The 19,749-nt window shown below is 42.8% G+C and overlaps 1 protein-coding gene across 1 annotated transcript in view; it reads left to right on the top strand.

Annotated features, from left to right (window-relative positions):
* Positions 1-19,173, top strand: part of EIF2D (eukaryotic translation initiation factor 2D) — a 49,866-nt gene extending 30,693 nt beyond the window's left edge. The window contains exons 8-15 of the mRNA XM_044286296.1: positions 4,559-4,604; positions 4,933-5,036; positions 7,753-7,899; positions 11,440-11,529; positions 14,889-14,984; positions 15,543-15,663; positions 17,518-17,692; positions 19,083-19,173. Of these exons, the coding sequence (XP_044142231.1) occupies positions 4,559-4,604; positions 4,933-5,036; positions 7,753-7,899; positions 11,440-11,529; positions 14,889-14,984; positions 15,543-15,663; positions 17,518-17,692; positions 19,083-19,153 (850 nt within the window). The 3' untranslated portion in view covers positions 19,154-19,173. The remainder of the gene's footprint in view (positions 1-4,558; positions 4,605-4,932; positions 5,037-7,752; positions 7,900-11,439; positions 11,530-14,888; positions 14,985-15,542; positions 15,664-17,517; positions 17,693-19,082) is intronic.
* The last annotated feature ends 576 nt before the right edge of the window (positions 19,174-19,749 follow it).

Genomic DNA, 19,749 nt, shown 5'->3' with positions numbered 1-19,749 from the left:
TTCACTACTGTATATAGTACACTAAGGGGCAGCACTACTGTAAGGAGGCGACACTACTGTGTGGGGGCAATAAGGGGATTCTACTGTATTTAAACACTATGGGGTCATGATTATTTTAAGGTGGCACCAAGGGAGCATTCTATTGTTAAAGGACTCTAAGGGAGAATAATTACTGGGTTTGGTAATAAGGGGGCATACAGAGTCTGGGCGACATACTGTGAAGTAAACTTTTGACTTCTGCTGCCCAGAAATAGTACAGTTTTTTTTCTCTTCATATTTTTTACATGACTGAGTGAGTCTTGACTAGCTGTGGGTGCGTGATTCGTTCAGGGGGTTTGGGGGAGGCGTTCAAAAACTTGCTATGGGGCCCAGCCTTTTTTTATAGCTACACCCCTGCATTAATTGGTTAATGGGTAGAGCTGCAGTACTAGACTGAACTACTTGCGTATGGATGTTTCTGTGTCAGGTACTAAAGTGAACTACCTAGGGCTCTCTAGTGAGTTGCAAAAGAGGTATTCCTATCTCAGACATAGGGAGCATTCACACGACCGTATAAGTAGATCCGCATATCCATTCCGCAAATTTGCGGAACGGGTGCGGACCCATTCATTTTAATGGGGACGCAAAAGATGCAGACGGCAAACCGTGTGCTGTCCGCATCTGTTGTTCCATTCCGTGGCCCCGCAAAAAAGATAGAGCATGTCCTATTCTTGTCTGCGGTTGTGGACAAGAATAGGCATTCTCTATATAGCGCCGGCCATGTGCGGTCTGCAAAATGCGGAACACACACGGCCAGTATCCGTGTTTTGCAGATCTGCCATTTTTCGGACCGCAAAACACTTACGGTCGTGTAAATGCACCCTTAGTCGGCAGATTGTTAAGATCAGTGTCACATATGTGCGGGTCCCACCTCTGGGACCAGCTACTATCTCCAGACTGGGGCCCGAACTGAAGGATAGCACACCATGGACTGACTGCATGCTCTCCATTCATTGCTATCGGAGTACCACAAATAGCCGAGCGAGCTCACGCAGCTCTTTACGAAAGTCCTATAAGGGGGAATAGAGAACGTATCGCGCAAGCACAGCCAGTGCTTCCTTCACCTATATACTACTGCCGGAAAAAACCTAGCTGGTGCTCGCCAATTTTCAAAAACCCAATAGTGGTGAACAGAGGGAGGACGTGCATGCTTGACTGATCTCTGTTTGCTTGGGAGGACCTGTTCTGGAGATGATAATAACACCTATATGACATTGATGGCATATCCTAGTTATATGCCATCAATGTCTCAGATGGGACAACCCCTTTAAGCCTCTTTACTGTTCATTGGCTGTCTCGGAGCAGGATCCCCATCAGTCACACCGGGATGGTCAATCTGAAGGATAGGCTATTGTCAAGGAGAGGTAACATTTATATACTCTCTCTACACATATATTTTTATATATATATATATATATATATATATATATATATAAATATATAGTTACTAATACATGATCTTACTGTTTGGTATGTTGCCCTTCCTTTTTGTTCCTGTCTCACTAGTGCAGTAATGTACAGCATAGTGGACATTTGTAGATCAGTGCCAACTGATGTCCTAATTCATTTATTTATACCAGTAATAGGAAGCTGATTCTGTCTGAAAACTGTGTGCTGACAAGTTTAATAGCTCTACCTGCTCATCTATGTGTTGTGTCCAGCTTCCATGTGCTGGCCTGCCACATTCTGATCTTCATCATTAGGGTCCATTCACATGTCCGCAAAATAGGTCTGCATCCGTTCCGCAATTTTGCGGAACAGGTGCTGACCCATTCATTTTTATGGTTCAATAAGATTTTATTGATATAATTATCATTTGTACTCATAAAAGAACATCACACATTGCAGTATACAAACCGCACACAAGGTTACATTGCGACATGCAACTGTAAACAGCAAAACCGCATCAAAGACAAGGCTTGCGGAAGTAACTGTATTAGTATAAGCAAGCAAACAATCAGCTTACAGAAGACGGCGGAGACATAGGCCCTGAAGGGCTCAACAAGGCCTCAAGCAAATGATGTAAGGGACAATAATTCCAGACCATGTAGACAAACATGTTGGGAGACAGAACGACACACAAAAGGAGGGGGGAGGAGAAATTGTAGGGCATAGCTAGAGAATAGCTGGGTAGTATTAAGGAGGGGAATCAGGGAGCACCCCGGATGCCACCCAACCCGAGAACGAAACAGAAGATCTAAACCTGGACCATGGCTCCCAACTCCGGAGAAACGCCGGAACCTGGTTACGATCAGAGGCACACATCTCTTCCATGTGAAGCAGCAGACCCATTCATTTTTAATGGGGCCGGAATGTGCTGTCCACATCCGCATTTGCGGCATCCACACTTCCGTTCCACAAAAAAATAGAACATGCCCTATTCCTGTCCGCAATTGCGGATAAGAAAAGGCATTTTCTGTGAGAGTGCCAGCGATGTGCGGTCTGCAAAATGCGGAACGCACATTGCTGGTGTCCGTGTTTTGTGGATCCGCAAAACACATACGGACGTGTGAATGGACCCGTATAGAAAGGGAATCTGTCAGCAGTTATAAGATATCCTCCCTGAGGCACCCGAATATGAGGACTCATAAGGTCCCATGGGGACCCCTGTGCCGCTGATTGCAGTAGGTAGAAAGATGAATGTGAACACTGCCAAGCTTATGCAGTGTATTGAGCGCTGAAGCTACTCAATGCAGGTTTTACGCTGGGTTCAGACCTGAGCGTTCTGAAAGGAGCGCTCTATATGCGCGATTGTACCGGCGTTTGCAATTGCGCATACAGAGACAAGCGAACGCCCATTGTCGCGAGTTCCCGAAAGTCTATGTACGGGAACGCGCGACAAGACGCCCCAAAGAAGCTCATGTACTTCTTGGGGCGTCGAGGGTTTTACAGCGCGATCGTACGCGCTGTAAAAGCCCAGGTGAGAACCATGCCGATAGGGAAGCATTGGTTTCTCCTTGTTGGGCGTTTTACAGCGCGTAGGAACGCGCTGTAAAACGCTCAGGTGTGAACCCAGCCTTAGCAAAAGGACTGGTCAATTCATGTTAGTGACCCAGCACTTTGCCCAGGTTATCTGTCATCAGCTTTTGCTGCCCTCTGATAGGGAAGCATAAAACTGGTGACAAATTCCTTTTAAAACACTATGGGGGATATTTATCAAACTGGTGTAAAGTAGAACTGGCTTAGTTGCCCATAGGAACCAATCAGATTCCACCTTTCATTTTCCAAAGGAGCTATCAAAAATGAAAGGCGGAATCTGATTGGTTGCTATGGGCGCAACTAAGCCAGTTCTACTTTATACCAGTTTAATAAATCTCCCCCTATGTTTCGCAGTTCCAATGTTATTCCGCCTAGAAATGTATGAATAAATTAAAAACTGGCAGCCATTCCCCTTGTGTGTCCAAACAGAGGAACTTCACACAGTGGAGTTCCAAGTAAAGATGCTCCACAATGATTTCTTGGGTAGTACAATGATTTACTAAAACAGACATGTGGTAAGATGACAGCTCCTTCTTTCATGATTCTGATATTGATGACCTATCACATTGGCGGGAATCCAACACCCGAACCCCTGCCAGTCAGCTGTTTGAAGAGGCCACGGTGCTCCAGTTAGTGCCACGGCCTCCCCACAGCTTACCAATCACAGCACATTCTATTGTATAGCGGCTGTGCTTGGTATTCCAGCTTGGGCCTATTGACTTCAAGGTGACTGAGCTGTGCCTAGGACACATGACTGATGAACATGACGTCACTGGCCTAGGAAGAGAGACTGATCGGCCGGAGTCCCAGGATAGGTCATCAGTATGAGTATCTCAGAATACCCCTTCAGGCTTTATTATTGATAATGTGCCCTCTAGTGGTTGTATCCCAGTAGGAAATCACTTGGCAAGCTTTCTAAAAGCATGTAACAAACCAGTGTTTCTGTAGGGACCATCTGCATACATTTTGATTTACATTGATGCTTTAGTACTGTTATTCAGTTATGAAAAACGTACTGTGTATTTGAATGGGATTGGACCGCAGTACCAGATACAGCAGCAAGTACAGATGTACCTCTGTGTCTATAAGGACCCTGAAGGAGCCACGGTTTCTTGGTTCTGCCAGTTAGTGGGTGTCAGACCCCTGTGATCACACAAAGAAAACATGTGGACCATCTCCTAATCTCCTCATAACTGTGAGGGTCCGATCCGGACTGCTCTGCGGAAAATAAATGATTTTATTTTTTAAAGAAATTATTTAGTAGGAGATAAATCAATCTGAAAAGTTAGTATAAGTTTACCATATTTGTTTTGTGTATCAGTTGTTTATAAGAAGTCATTTTTTTGCAGCAAACCTTCACTTTAGACTATGATTAGCCTTTTTTTGCGAGGCCTGAGCTGCCTCCCCCTTCTCATGGACCAATGACATAAGGAATAAAGGGCCCGAGAGTGGGCTTCCTTTAGAGCTGAGGCTAGGAAACTTGAATCTACCTTTTTATATTCCAGTCTTTTACATTACCTTTAATTGGTTTACCTTATAGCCCTGAAGGACAGCAAGTGGATATTAAGAAGTCCAGTTACAAAAAGGTATGGTAACCAGAATACAGTCTTTTATGCTGACATTTAATGCTGTGTGCCCTGTTCCTCGCAAAGTCTTACCCTACTCAAAGTTGTCTTCGTTGTCACATTGACAAAAGGAATGACACAAGGCAGAGGAAAGATGCAAGGTTTCTTCACTTGGAAAATGGCTCAATAAATATTCCCATAGTAAAATAGAAATGGAGTACGTCTACCAGTGTGAAAATGCTCTTTGAATTCATTCAGAGGAAATCCTTCTTCGTTCTAATGAAGACCTGCATAATTTGTGATAATTTAGTCTCATGTCCTACTAATCTGTCCAATGCCTTTCTTCCAGCTCTCCAAGTTCTTACAGGTTATGCAGCAGCGTAAGATTCTGCAGGTAAAGGAGCTCAGTAAAGGAGTGGAGAGTATCGTGGCGGTGGACTGGAAGCACCCAGAGTAAGTGTGCAATAAGCACCTATTTAGGGTAGGTCATCCGTGTTTTACTTCCAAGACCTTCACTTTTCAATTTAATACAGTAGGGTCCCAGAGAACCACCAGAGTTAAGAAGCTGGTTATAATATCCCAAACTATGGAGCCGGAATATAGCTACACCACGTAGTCACTGCTCATCTCCTAGATATATTTTAAAGCAACTTGCCCCATGCCAACCACTGATTGACTTGGTTTGTTACATCTCGTTTCATAGCTTCAGTTTGTATTGTACAGTTCTGTGTCCCAGCTGCTACATAAAACAATCATACACACCTCAGATGCTGCAGGACTTACATAGTTACATAGTTGTTAACCCCTTCACACCCGATGACGAACACGTCCGGTCTTTAAACATGGTGCCCGATCGTGTGCAATAGCCGCGGCTCGTGTCCGCAACCAGCAGTAATTCCGATCACGGACATTTAACCCCTCAGATGCCGTGGTCAATCCTGACCACGGCACCTGAGCGCACTGAAAACCGAAAGCGCGAGCTCCGGCTCCCCGTGTGGTGATCGGAGGAGCCAAAGTTTGTGTGCAGCAGCCACTGTCTTTGTGAATGACAGGAGGCTGCCGCACAGTACGGTATTTCCCATGGAGCCCTTGCCTGTAGTAGGGCTCCTTAGGAAAGTAGTAAAATCATCATAGATTCCAATGCAATTTGAGTCTATGATAATAGCAATCAGATGATCGATTGTTCCCTATGGAACTATAAAAAAAAAAGTGTTAAAAAAAAGTGTAAAAAAAACAACAACCTCAAATCACCCTCTTTTCCCAAAATGAAAATAAAAGAAAGAACTAAAAAAAAATTAAAAAATTTGCATCATAGGTGTCGCGATGTGCGAAAAATGCTCATAGTAAAAATATATTCCCCATACGGCGCAAAGCAAAACGGAAAAAAGCGTCCAAATGGCCGAATTACCGTTTTTGGTCGCTTCATTTTCTACACAAAAATTAAATAAAAAGTGATCAAAAAGTAATACACACCCCACCCCGGTGAAAAGTTCAGATTGCTCCGCAAAAAATGAGCCCCCATACAGCTCCGTACACATAAATATAAAAAGGTTATTGGGGTCAAAATATGGCGACAAAAAAAAATAAAACAGTTTTTTTCCCCACTTTTAATTTTTTTTTATCACTATCAAAACACAAGAAAAACTATACATATAAGGTATCGCCGGATTCATACTGACCTGTTGAATGAAAGTAACTGGTCAGTTTTATCGCACATCGAACGTCGTAAATCAAAAACATAAAACTGTGGTGGAATTGCTTTCCTTTTTGCAATTTCACCCCATTTGGAATTTTTTTCCCGCTTCCCAATACATCATATGTAAGATTGAATGGTGCCGTTGGAAAGTACAACTTGTCTCGCAAAAAACAAGCCCTCATATGGCTATGTCAACAGACAAATAAAAAAGTTATGGCTCTGGGAAAGCAGGGAGTGCAAAACGGAAAAAAAATAATACCTCCGGGGGTGAAAGGGTTAGGCCTCATGCACACGAATGTATTTTATTTTTGCGTTCCGTATACGGTCCGTATATGGAACCATTCATTTCAATGGGTCCACAAAAAAAAACGGAATGTACTCCATATGCATTCAGTTTCCGTTTCTCCGTTCCGTTCAAAGATAGAACATGTCCTATTATTGTCCGCATAATGGACAAGGATACTACTGTTCTATCAGGGGCCAGCTGTTCCGTTCCGCAAAAATCGGAATGCACACGGACGTCATCCATATTTTCTGCGGACCGCAAAATATTGAAAAAGCCATACGTTTGTGTGCAATAGGCCTTAAGTTTGGAAAAAGACAAACGTCCATCAAGTCCAATCTGTAATCCTGCTATATCGATCCCTGGATCAATGTCCATCTTCCTTTTAAAAATGGGTTGGGCCAAAGGGAAATGGTGCGTAGAACAAGATCTCTATACATTGTCATAGGCCTCAATGTTATTTTGAATTAAAATGTCATCTAAACCTTTTTTGAAGCCTTCTCCTGTATTTGCTGTGCTCCTGTGGCAGGCTATTCCATAGATTTCTAGACCTTACTGAAAAGAATGCTTATGGCCTCTTATGACTGAATCTTTGTTTCTCCAAGCATAGGGAGTGGCCTCTTGTTTTTGAGGAGGTTTAACACAGAATAGCTTCCCTTGATATTTTTTGTATGGCGCGTTTATATACTTGTACAGGTTAATCATGTCCCCCCCTTAGACGTCTTTTTTTCAAGGCTAAACAAATTCAGTTCATTTAATCTTTGCTCAGAAATAAGATCTTCCAGGCCCTTTATGAGATTAGTCGCTCTCCTCTGTACTTTTTCTAACTCCAGGGCATCCTCTCTTTTTGAAAGAGTTGATGGTGTTTCATATCGATCAGGACACATAGATTAGTGATATGTATACAGTAACTAGGTGACTTCAGATATGTTATAAAAAAGGATTTTATAAGATTTGGTTAAAAATATGTCACAGAGCAGTGAGAAAAAAACCTAACTCTCCTTCTATAGCTCCATTGCCTGTTGGGCCTGCAGTATTCGTGTGAAGCATATGATTGGGAATTTCAGCACCCTGTGTCTTCTGTGCAAACCTGGTGCAGAAATAATATATAGCTCAGATGCTAATGTGTGTTAATACTTTTAAAAGTAATGCAAAAATACCAATTTTTATCACTTTGTTTTTCTTATCAGCATCAGGTCTTATGTTGCCTCAGTTTCAGAGCCACCTGCAGAAGACATGGATGGTGGAGCAGAGCATTTGTATCAACCACCTGAAATTCTCACTCTGTATGGAATTTCTGCCAAGATGTTGCCTCTGTTCCAGGAATCGGGCCACAGGTCAGGGATTTCTTACATTGTCGTGTCTAAGGTCTTGTTTACATCTGCCTTGACTCAAAAGCACCCTTTTGTATGACACCCTTCTATGTGAACGGGGATTAACAGGCACTTTTTTTTTGTTTTTATGTTCCTGTTAATGAAGATGTGAACAAACCCTAACACTTCTAGTGCAGTAAAATTAATGTTGATTTTCCTAAGGCCTCCTGTTTTCAGTCTGCATCCAATCTTTGAATTTTTGGTGGATCGCATGCGGAGCTATTTATTTCAATGGGGCTGCAAAAGATGTGGATAGCACATTGTGTACTGTCCGCATGTGCGTTCCTCAGACCAGCAAAAACGACAGAACATGTCCTATTGTCTGTTTTGAGAACGAAGATGGGACAATTCCACAGGAGTTTGAAAAAAAAAATAGTGGCAAGCACACGGCCGGGATTGCTATTTTGCGCAAAATACGGACCACAAAACAGATATAGTGATGTGCATGAGGCATTGGGCCTCTTGCACGACCATATTTTATATCTCTGTCCTATATGCATTTATTTCTATGGGTCCACAAAAAAACAACAACTGACTAGACACAGATGTCATTAATGTGCTGTCCGCATCCGTGTGTCCACTCCACAAATTATAGAACATGTCTTATTCTTGACTTATTGCGTCAAGAATAGTCATTTATGGTAATGGCAGTGAGAAAAAGCAGATTGCACAAGGAAGGTGTCTGTATTTTGCAGCTCCATGGTTTATGGACCACAATACGGGCACGGTCGTGTATAAGTTAGCGGGCTGTTCCTGGTGTTACATCAGAGCTGCATGCTTTGAGCCATTTAGACGTGTTCCCCAGGATGCTATCCTACGTGGAGCAACAGTGAATGTCAGTGTTAGCTCATAACTTCTGGTTGTGCGGTTTCTCTGTCTCGCTGCACAGGTCGAGCTTGTAAACCACACACTGTGCTTAATAATTAGAGCTTTGGCTCTAGAGAACATTGTCTCCCAATCTAAAACAGTGATGGCTGCTGGCCGATTGCCTTCATGGGTGCAGGGGCAGACCAACGGAGGAACATAAGGACAAATGCGTAGAAGAAAGCACATTATACGTCGATTTGGGCATGCAACCCCATATATTTTTAACTGATTAATGTACAGGGGTTTACAAAAAAAAATGAAAAGATTATGGGATATCGATGAGAGCCTCTCATTTGGGACCTTCATCTCTTAATTAAATGGAAAACATATCTCATTGGTGACACACCATGTGATCTTAACAAAAGTTTTGCAAACTGATAAAAAAAATTAACTGTTGTTTAAATATTTGAAAAATAATAAAAAATAATGCACTAACACAATAGATGCAAATATGGACTAAGCCCTCAGGAACAAATAAATGATAGGATAAAATCTGAGACTCTCAACCAATATATTTTGAACAAAATACATCTTTGCCCTCCTAACAGCGCCAAGGTGCCTATTGTGTTAGTGCATTATTTTCTGGGTTTTTTCTTTTATAAATGTAGCCATGTACATCCGCATATTCATTTATCATATTGTGCAGGATGTTTTGTTTCTTTTTCTGTGAATTTTGATTGTTTTAATATTCCCCTTGTATCAATAGTACAAGTGGTGATAAGAAGACTTGTAATATATCGTATTAAAGATGCCTCTTTCTCCACTTATCAGACTCCTCCTCCCCATGACTCTCTGCTAATGGGCGCTTTCACACGAGTGAGTTGTACACTCCGAAATTGGAGCGTGAGTATAACACCGCTCCCGTACTGAACGCCTAGCACTGCCGGGGTCGCATAGCATTATATTGATTTATGATGCTATGTAACCTTTAGAGGTCTGGAATGTATTGGATAACAGTGACAGCATTATGTCAGCGTTATCTAATAAATTCCAGAACTGTAAGGGTTACAAGGCATCATAAATCAATATAATGCTATGACCCCATCAGTGCTAGGAATTCAGGACGGGAGCGGTGTTATACTCACGCTCCGAGTTCGGAGTGTACAACTCACTCGTGTGAAAGCGGCCAATGGCTTACTTTTAAAGGGGTTGTCTCACTTCAGCAAATAGCATTTATCATGTAGATAAAGTTAAAGAGGACCTGTCACCTCTCCTGACATGCCTGTTTAAATAGCTACTTGCATTCCCCATGTAATAACAGTTGTGGAACATTTATTCTTATGGCTCTATTTTGTGCCATTCCTTTATTATTTCTACTAGAAGTTATGAATGAATTGCTAGCAGTCTGCAGTAGGGGTATAGGTGTTCTAGCAGTCTGCAGTAAGGGTATAGATGTGTGTTAACCAGTTGGGGGGGGTACCTGCACAGTCTCACTCTATGCAGTCAGTGCTGCCATTGTCAGACTATAAAGGTACACCCCCCCCAACTGGTAGCACTGACTGAATAGAGTGAGACTGTGCAGGGGCACTCCCCCAACTGGTTATCACCCCTTTGTACCCCTACTGCAGACTGCTAGCAATTCATTCATAACTTCTAGTAGAAATACCGGTAATAAAGGAATGGCACTACATACTGACATAACGATTCTGGAGCATCTATTCTAATTGCATGGGGAATGCATGTAGCTATTAAATAGGCATGTCATTAGAGGTGACAGGTCCTCTTTAATACAAGGCTCTTACTAATGTGATTGTCCATATTGCTTCCTTTGCTGGCTGGATTCATTTTTCCATCACATTATACACTTCTTGTTTCCGTGGTTACAACAGAGACGGCTGTGCTTGCACACTATAGGAAAAAGCACTGGTCTCTGCCCACTCCCATGGTCCCATCCACCAGAGGGTCAGCACTTTTTCCTGTAGTAAACGAGCAGTGTATATTGAGATGGAAAAATGAATTAGGCCAGCAAAGGAGGCAATATGGACAGTCGCAATACATTAGTAAGTGCCTTCTGTTAACTTTCTCTACATGATAAATGCCACTTGCTGAAGTTACTGGTAAAAATCTGTCTTCAGGGACAAAGACGGATTATCAGTTCACTCAGAGATCAGGAGTCAGCTGCTACTCCTAGAAGTTTATGGAGGGGGTAGGAGGAGGGCGCAGCTGCAGAGAGAGACAGGCGCTGCAGCTTCTAGTACGTTTTTAATCTCATCCCGGTGCTGGATTCACAGCTATGCTCAGTACTGATGTATTGTGCCCTCCATGAAGATGCTGCTTATGAGGGAGTGTCCCAGGGAGACAGGGAACCAGAATCTTCTATTTTTATGTGCGCTGTGTGTGGGGGGCATCATAGCAGCTAGTCTGTGCCCCTCCTGGAGTTCAGTTTAGGGAAACCTGTCAATTGCAGTCCGCAAAAGGGAAAATCAGCTGTTAAAGGCTTCGTACAAGTCTTAGAATTGTCAGAAATAGTGTGTATAAATAGGTACACACATGACAGCTGATTCTGAAGTCACCCGAAAAACAGCAGTTACACTTTAATATTCCGCTACATATTCAGATTGAAGAGTTGTAAAGCCTTGTGATGCTTCCCTACAATTTAATATATAATCCACTCTCTTTGTGTTTGCTGTTTTATAGGAAAGGTGACCTCCTAACTCAGAGCGATGTCAGAAGTATGATCATCTCTTATGTCAAGACTAATGAACTTGTCCACCCTGGAAACAAAAAGTGAGCTTCTCCTAAAAATGTCTGCTGTTTCCCAGAACATAACCTGCAGGCTTTGTTAGAGGGTCCAGTTCTGAAGTCATATGTCTGATGTACAGTTACTTGAGTTATTTGAGAAAAAACATGTTTAACCTTTTATATTAGGAGTCATTTGTTCCTGAGGATTGTGACAATAACTGGCCAAGGGTACAAGTAAAATTATCAGTGATCTCCATCAGTTATGCATGCAGACAAAAATCATTCATTTACTATATTGATACATGGGGCTCATTTAAAAATATAGTGAAATGGACTGGCAGATGTTACACACGCGTGATTTCCTCCGATCTTGCAGGTAACAAGGCTGCAAAGGTAGTTAATAGGCCAAGATGCCCCTTTAAAGCAATTTTCCTCACACTGCACCTCTCTAGATGACTTTTGCATAAGCATCCAGAATTAGGGATGCAACACTGTCTCTTGTACAGTGCAACCACAGGGCAGAACTATATATAGGAGAGAGGCAGTGAGCTCAGCAGCATTCAGTGTGGAGTGCATCGCCACAGTTAAAGGTGTTCTGTACTTTTTCATTACTGATGCTCTATCCTTTGGATAGATCATCAGCATCTGATCGGCAGGGGTCCAACACTCGGGATGATCTGTCCTTTGGATAGATCAGTGATGGGCAAACTGCGGCTCTCCAGCTGTTGCAGAACTACAATTCCCAGCATGCAAAGACTGCCTACAGCTTTCAGCCTACAGCAGGGCATGGTGGGAGTTGTAGTTTTGCAACAGCTGGAGAGCCGCAGTTTGCCTATCACTGGGATAGATCATCAGCATCTGATCGGCAGGTGTCTGACACTCGGCATGATCTATGCTTTGGATAGATCATCAGCATCTGATCGGCGGGGGTCCGACACTCGGGATGATCTACCCTTTGGCTAGATCATCAGCATCTGATCGGCGGGGGTTTGACACTCTGGACCCACGCCTTTCAGCTTTTTGAGAAAGTAGCAGTGCTCGCAGTAGTGCTGCGGCCTTGTCGCTGTTTTCCCCCAGGCCCTGTGACATCAAGTCTATTATCACTGGCCTGGGTATGGCTCAGCCCTGTTCAGTTCAAGGCCATGGCGCTACTGCGAGCACTGCTGACTTCTCAAACAGCTGCTCAGTGGGGAACCCGGGTGTCGGACCACCGCAGATCAGATGCTGATCATCTATTCAAAGCATAGATGATCAGTATTTAAAAGGTGTTAAAACCCTTACCCCTTAGAGGACGGGCGTTTTTGTGTTTTAGTTTTTCAGTCCCTGCCTTCCCAGAGTCATAACCTTTTTATATTTCGATTCACATATCTGTATGAGGGCTTATTTTTTGCGGGATAAGTTGTTCTTTCTAATTGCACTGTTTACAATGTAGTGGGGAAAAAATTCCAAATTGGGTGGAATTGGGCAAAAAAACTATTCTGCCACGTTTTTTTTTTTTTTTTTTTTTATGGCGTTCACTATGTGGTAAAATTGACCGGTTACCTTCATTCTCCAGGTCAGTACAATTACAGTGATACCACACTTGTATAGTATTTCTTGCATTTTAATACTGAAAAAAGACCCTGAAAATACCTTAATATTTTGACACCTATAACTTGTTTGTAGTTATGTGTACAGAGCTGTGTCAGCGTTTATTTTTTGTGCAGCAATCTTTACTTTTCAGTTATACCATTTTGGAATTTGTGTGACTTTTTGATCACTTTTTATAAAAAAAAAATTGGGGAAGTTGAAGTGACATAAAATAGCGAATTGGACGTTTTTTTTGTTACGCCATTTGCCGTATGGGATTAATATTGTTATATTTTAATAGTACAAGAGTTGTCACACAACGATGCCCATTATTTTTTTTATGTTTTTTAAATATTTTTAAAAAAGTTTTTAAAACTTTTTTAGGTCACCCTGGGTGACTATAACTGGCTATCATTAGATTGCCCATTGTGTTCATTAATGGCTATATAGCCATCATTGAACACTTCATTTTTAATATAACAATACAGTGCTGCCACCTAGTGACCTGTATTGGTAATTTGGTATATTCCACTAATAGCTGCTGAAGCCTTCTTCTTCTTCGGGCTATTAGTACAGTGTAACAGGTTCCCCGTTCTCAGCCGGGGAGCGCTTGTGCAGGAGCATGCGTCTTGTGCTTCTGGACTGCTCGAATGCTGTGTTCACATTTGACCATGGCATTTGAGTAGTGAAATGTATGTGATCAGCCTTATGGCTGAACACATACATGTGCCACAAGTTTCTGCTGTTTCAAACAGCAGAAACCCGGCAGCTATGGCGCCCACTGCATGTGTGAGCAGGCCCGATGTTTAAAGATGCGACTTCTGCCGTACATCTCGCAGACTCAGATGTCATCTGCTGTCAACATTGTCTAATCTCTGTCTACTCCTTGTACTAGCTCCTCCTCTCTATAGTGAGAGGGTGACAGCAGCCCCATCTAGTGGTGGCAATGAACGGACTATTGAAGGGGTTGTCTCACTTCAGCTAATAGTATTTATCGTGTAGATCGGATGGGAAGTGCTTGCATGTGTGTCTGTGTGTTCTCCCACTGTCCTGGCCACCAGAGAGACGGGCACTTTTTCCTATAGTGTGCAATCACGACCACTGCTGATGGATTGCAGGGTGGTCATAACCCATGCGTACAAGCTGTATATAATGCGATGGAAAAATGAATCAAGCCAGCAAAGGAGGCAATATGGACAATCACAATACATTAGTAAGTGCCTTGTATTAACTTTACCTACATTATAAATTCCATATGCTGAAGTGAAACAACCTTTTTAACTGCTTGCATGCAGGAAGTACAGTAAATGCATATACCACTTTTTCCGTGCACCGCTGCATTGCAGTTGGATGCTACAGATGATCTCCTCAAAAAGGTGGTCTTTTGAAGAGTTATCATTCTAAATGCCAGCCTGTGCACAGATGTGTCTAGACAGTCAGCTCCAGACCTCCCAAATAATTGTTCTTCTCCCATATTAGGCTACTTTCACACTTGTGGCAGAGTGTTTCGGCAAGCAGTTCCGATCCGGCAAAACGTATGCCAACTGATGGCATTTGTAAGACTGATCAGGATCCTGATCAGTTTTAAAAATGACTGATCAGACCAACAGCAGCCCATACCCTTCCACTGTTTTCTTACCATTAGTCGTGATGACGTATTTGCATTTATTTTGTTTCATTTTATTGTATAAAATGCAACAAGCTGTCTGTCCAATGAGAGCAATTGGACTGATTTCCTTTTGTAGACTTTTTAGTTGGTTCGCTTTTACCAGTAGTATTGTTCTGCAGCTTTTCTCTTCCCATGCCGTGGTTTTGATCAGTCTCTTCTATTCCAGCTTTGTGACGGTTAACCCTGTGATATGCGACTGCTTGCTGGATAAATCTGAGCAGCATGACATTACTTTTCTCAAGTGGGACGACATGGTCACAAGGTATAGTTCATAATTAACCCTTTCATGCAGATTGTCCTGTAGATTTGTAGTGATTCACCACCTGTTGATTCAAGGCAGATTGTATTTTGGTTTGGAAAGGTCTGTATGGCTTCAGATATAATCATTTGCTCCACCAGTCTTTTTATTTGGGTTCATCTATAATGATTACGGAAGTTTAACATTCACCTTAATATAACTGTTGGTGGGCATGGCCCCAGATACCCTTTCTGAAGCTTTAGTTTACATTTGATAAATGTGCTGATTTATTAATTCCTTACTGTGACCTATTATGAAGTTCTTATTTTTCACGGCCCAACAGTATCTCCGTGGGCTGCAGATTACACGTAAGCAGAGATTGGGGTCTTAGTCATGTCCCCTGGATATGATGAGTAAAGAGTTCGGCTCTCTTCACATCTGCATTATTTCTGTTCTGTCATCGAAGCAGAACAAAGATAACAGTGTGATGGACACCAACGGCACCCAACAGACTCTATTGACTACAGTGTGGTCCAATGCGTTTACGTTTTAAGCTCTACCTTGTGTATTGCTTCTCCGTAGGTGTCTAGAAAGAATGCAGCATTCATATCAAGTCACCTTCCCCGGGTGCTCTCCTGTTATTCGGAAGGGCAACATTGAGCACATTGACATCAGCGTGGCACAAAGGGGTTCAAACAAAAAGGTGATTATAGGTGTAACTTTATTAACCCTGTAGGTGATAGATGGCTTCCTAGTACTGCATGACCCAAACTAGATCAGCCTTTATCACTACTGAATATTGGGGTTGTTTAATGACAGCATTTACAGACATACACCATCAACTATTCTATTAAAGGGACACTGACAGGCCCTATAAACATATTTTAATATTCCTATGCAGTCATAGGTCTATTAAAGTGTATTTCAATGATATAAGAGTACCCCCTGTCCGCATTCTAAACCATGTAAAAACAACTTTATATTTATCTGTCAATCACATTCCTTTGTGCCCATGGGGCGTTTTTTCTCATACCTTTGTGCCCGGCCGCGCCTCAACTGTCAATTCCTACCGCCGCCCAGCTCATTATTATTCACTGCGCTGGGCAGCTCTTATATTCCCCGATCCTGTCAGATCCCGCACATGCCCGATAGAGACAGAGAGCAGCCGCATAGAAGAAAACGGGACGCAGGCGCATTAAATTTCATGTTTGGGAGGGTGCCGGATACAGGTATCCGGCGCATGCGCAGATGGTCCGATTGAGGCCGATGCCCATAAGTCTCTATCGGGCATGCACGGGATCTGACAGGATCAGGGAATGTAAGAGCCGCCCAGCACAGTGAATAATGAGCTGGGTGGCGGTAGGAAACGACAGTTGGGGTGCGGCTGGGCACGAAGCTAGGAGAAAAAACGCCCCATGGGCACAAAGGAGTGTGTTTGACAGATGAATATAAAGTTGTTCTTACATGGTTTACAATGCGGACAGGGGGTACTCTTATATCATTGGAATACACTTTAATAGACCAATGACTGCATAGGAATAACTAAATGTGTTTATAGGGCCTGTCAGTGTCCCTTTAAATATATCCAGTGTTCCTGTCACTATTACTGAATTAGACCCTGTTCAAATCACATTAAATGGATATTCAAGTACAAATTATCTGGGACCCCCAGTGATCCAGAGAATGGCTCGGCAGGTTGAACATGTGCCCCCACCAATATATCTTCTATCCAGGGGATAACTTGTAGTCACCAGTAGAGATGAGCGAACTTCTGTTTTAAGTTCGGCGTCTAAAGTTCGGGGGCGGGTTAGCGGAGAATCCCGATCTGGAACCGGATATGGATTCCGACTTCCGTTGTGGTCCGTGGTAGCGGAATCAATAATCGGCCATTATTGATTCCGCTACCACGGACCACAACGGAAGTCGGAATCCATATCCGGTTCCAGATCGGGATTCTCCGCTAACCCGCCCCCGAACTTTAGACGCCGAACTTAAAACAGAAGTTCGCTCATCTCTAGTCACCAGAATTCCTTTTCAAAGATGGACTCCAGGATTTGTTCCCCATCTGGGCAGTTGTAAAGTACAGAAGGTAAATAGTAGTTTATTTTCTTCCTGGTGATTTTACTCCTGATTTATTCCCGCGCTGACCATCTGAATCGTGTGTGTACCGGAAGTCAGTTTCTGCATGCATCCCTGTAAGATCACTGTAGGAAGTGGAGAGTCAGATTGAGAGTCATGTGGTATAACGGAGCTGATAAATCAGGAATAAAGCCACTGGTAAGAAAGTTATTGACACTACTTTTTACCTTGTATACTTTAGAAGTGGACACCAAACAGTAAAATATCAGGTATGTCTGGAGCGCCTCCTGGCATATAACTCAAATGGAGGCCAATATTGTAATGTGAACAGGGCCTGGAGGAGCATTGCATTGCCTATAAGACTCCTTATGCCTACTAAGGGCTCTCCCACGTGGTCAGAAACTGGATTTTCTCTTTTGGCCCATTGGTAGCCATTAGTGATTGTCTCCGTCTAAACATATTGAACTGTTTGATGCAGGTAACAATGATTAAGAACCTGGAGTCGTACGGCTTGGATCCCTCATCCTTTGCCAGCTTGTTACAGCAAAGAGTTCAAGCCAGTGCCACCTGCGCCGCACTGCCAGGAGCAAAAGACAGAGTCCAGGTGCAGATTCAGGGGAACCAGGTGTCACAAATAGGGAAGCTGCTGCTAGGTGAGTAGAGTTATCACACACAGACTGTACGAATTAGCAGATTTTAATATAAGAAATGGGAAATTGTTACTTTTACTTCAAGTGAAACCATCAATCAGCAGTTGTTTACTGAGTGTACGTAAATGGCAGATAATTAGGACTGACCAATGTCATTATCTTTAAGGGTTTAAGCTGATCTTTAGAGAGGGGGTTGCCTTTCAATGCTGAAATGGTAATAATGCACAGTAAGCACGAGCCCTGGGTGGCGGGAGTTGCGGTGCTCTGCTATTTCTGTAACTCCCATATCAGTGATGTTATGGCAACAACGTGGTGTTCTGCTACGCTATCATTCACTGCTATGGGACTTACAGAAACAGCAGAGAACCCGCTGTTTCCTGAACTTCTCCCCGGGTCAGCCCTAAAAGGCCAAGATAGGAGAACCTATTTACAATAAATCATTTAAAGAGGTTGGCCCATCTGAGACATTGATGGCATATCACTAGGATAGTCCATCAATGTCAGATAGGTGCAAGTCCCACTACTTATCTAGCGAATGGGGCTCCTGAAGTTAAGGAGATCTGCTCTTTGTTCACTTTAGTGGTCCTGTTCTGGAGATAGGAACAGGTCCCAAACGTTGGACCTTCACCTGTCATTGATGGCATATCGCTAGCATAGTCCATCAATGTCAGATAGGTGCAAGTCCCACTACTTATCTAGCGAATGGGGCTCCTGAAGTTAAGGAGAGCTGCTCTTTGTTCACTTTAGTGGTCCTGTTCTGGAGATAGGAACAGGTCCCGAACGTTGGACCTTCACCTGTCATTGATGGCATATCCTAGGGCAGTGTTGGCGATCCTATGGCACAGGTGCCAGAGGCGGCACTCGGAGCCCTCTCTGTGGGCACCCGCACCCTGGAAAAAGTCTATGGCACACTAATATGACTTAGATTTTTCCTGCCCTTCATCAGCGCAGGGCTCGCTATGAACAGCACAGGCAGTGCACTGAGTGTAGCAGGCTATTATAGCTAAATGATAGAGTACATGGAAGATATACTATGTTTGACTGTAGAATTCAGGTTAAATTACCGTGTTGGCACTTTGCGATAAATAAGTGGGCTTTGGGTTAACGTTTGGGCACTCAATCTGTAAAAGGTTTACCATCACTGTCCTAGGGGATAGGTTCTTATGTTGAGGCAACCCTTTTAATAGTTGAATATTAAAGGGGTTGTCCAAGTTATTTTTATTGATGACCTATCCTCAGTCCCCCGCCGATCAGCTGGTTGAAGAGAAGGTGCACGCCATGCCAGAATTTGTAACTACAAGAAACCGTCCCATTCATTTCAACCCCTTTGATGACATGCTGCCTTTCCTGTCGCTGACAGTGTACTCAGAAATGCCTTCTATTTCTTTTTCAGAGCATTTCAAGATTCCTCGGAAGTATGTGAATGGATTAGACCTGTCAGCTAAATCCAGCAAGAAGAAATGAAATAAACCCATTCCCTATTACGTGTTTGCGTCAGATGAGTCTGTATAGGACAACATAGGAAGAAACATCATTTTAATAAAGTGACGGTAGATAAACAACCACAAGTAAGCATAGGCTGGAAATAGTATTAGGAAACAATAGCTAGGTTTTGCAGCTTAGACTGGCAGAAACTTGGATGAGGCTCTACGAAGGGATTCTTTTCTAAAACCTATGACTGTGGTTATAAGACAGACTGATTTCAAAAAAGTGCACTGGACACTTGTTCTCGATTTCAGTGTCTAGTTGTCTCATAAACTAGTTAATTATATAAATTATTCTATATCTTCAGGTATATACGCCCACTTATGATCTCCCGCCAGATCTATTCTAATTTATAAGAACCATGTTTGATACTTTTCGGGTGTCATACAGTTGATTCGGCAACTATGCCCCCGAGCATGCTGTAGCGTCCGCCCATGTCCAGTGTGGGATTAGGCAGTTGATCATGGACTGGGTGTAACCGTTAAAGGATAAATTGCCTTTTCTAGCACAATCTCTGACACTCTGCAGTTAAGTTTTACATATAATGTTAAGTAACCTTGTTGTTGCTTTACATA

This window comes from Bufo gargarizans, chromosome 3 (genome assembly GCF_014858855.1).
Source record: "Bufo gargarizans isolate SCDJY-AF-19 chromosome 3, ASM1485885v1, whole genome shotgun sequence".
Lineage (NCBI taxonomy): Eukaryota > Metazoa > Chordata > Amphibia > Anura > Bufonidae > Bufo > Bufo gargarizans.
Note: the sequence above shows the minus strand (reverse complement) of the source record. Positions and strands in the feature narration are given on the sequence as shown.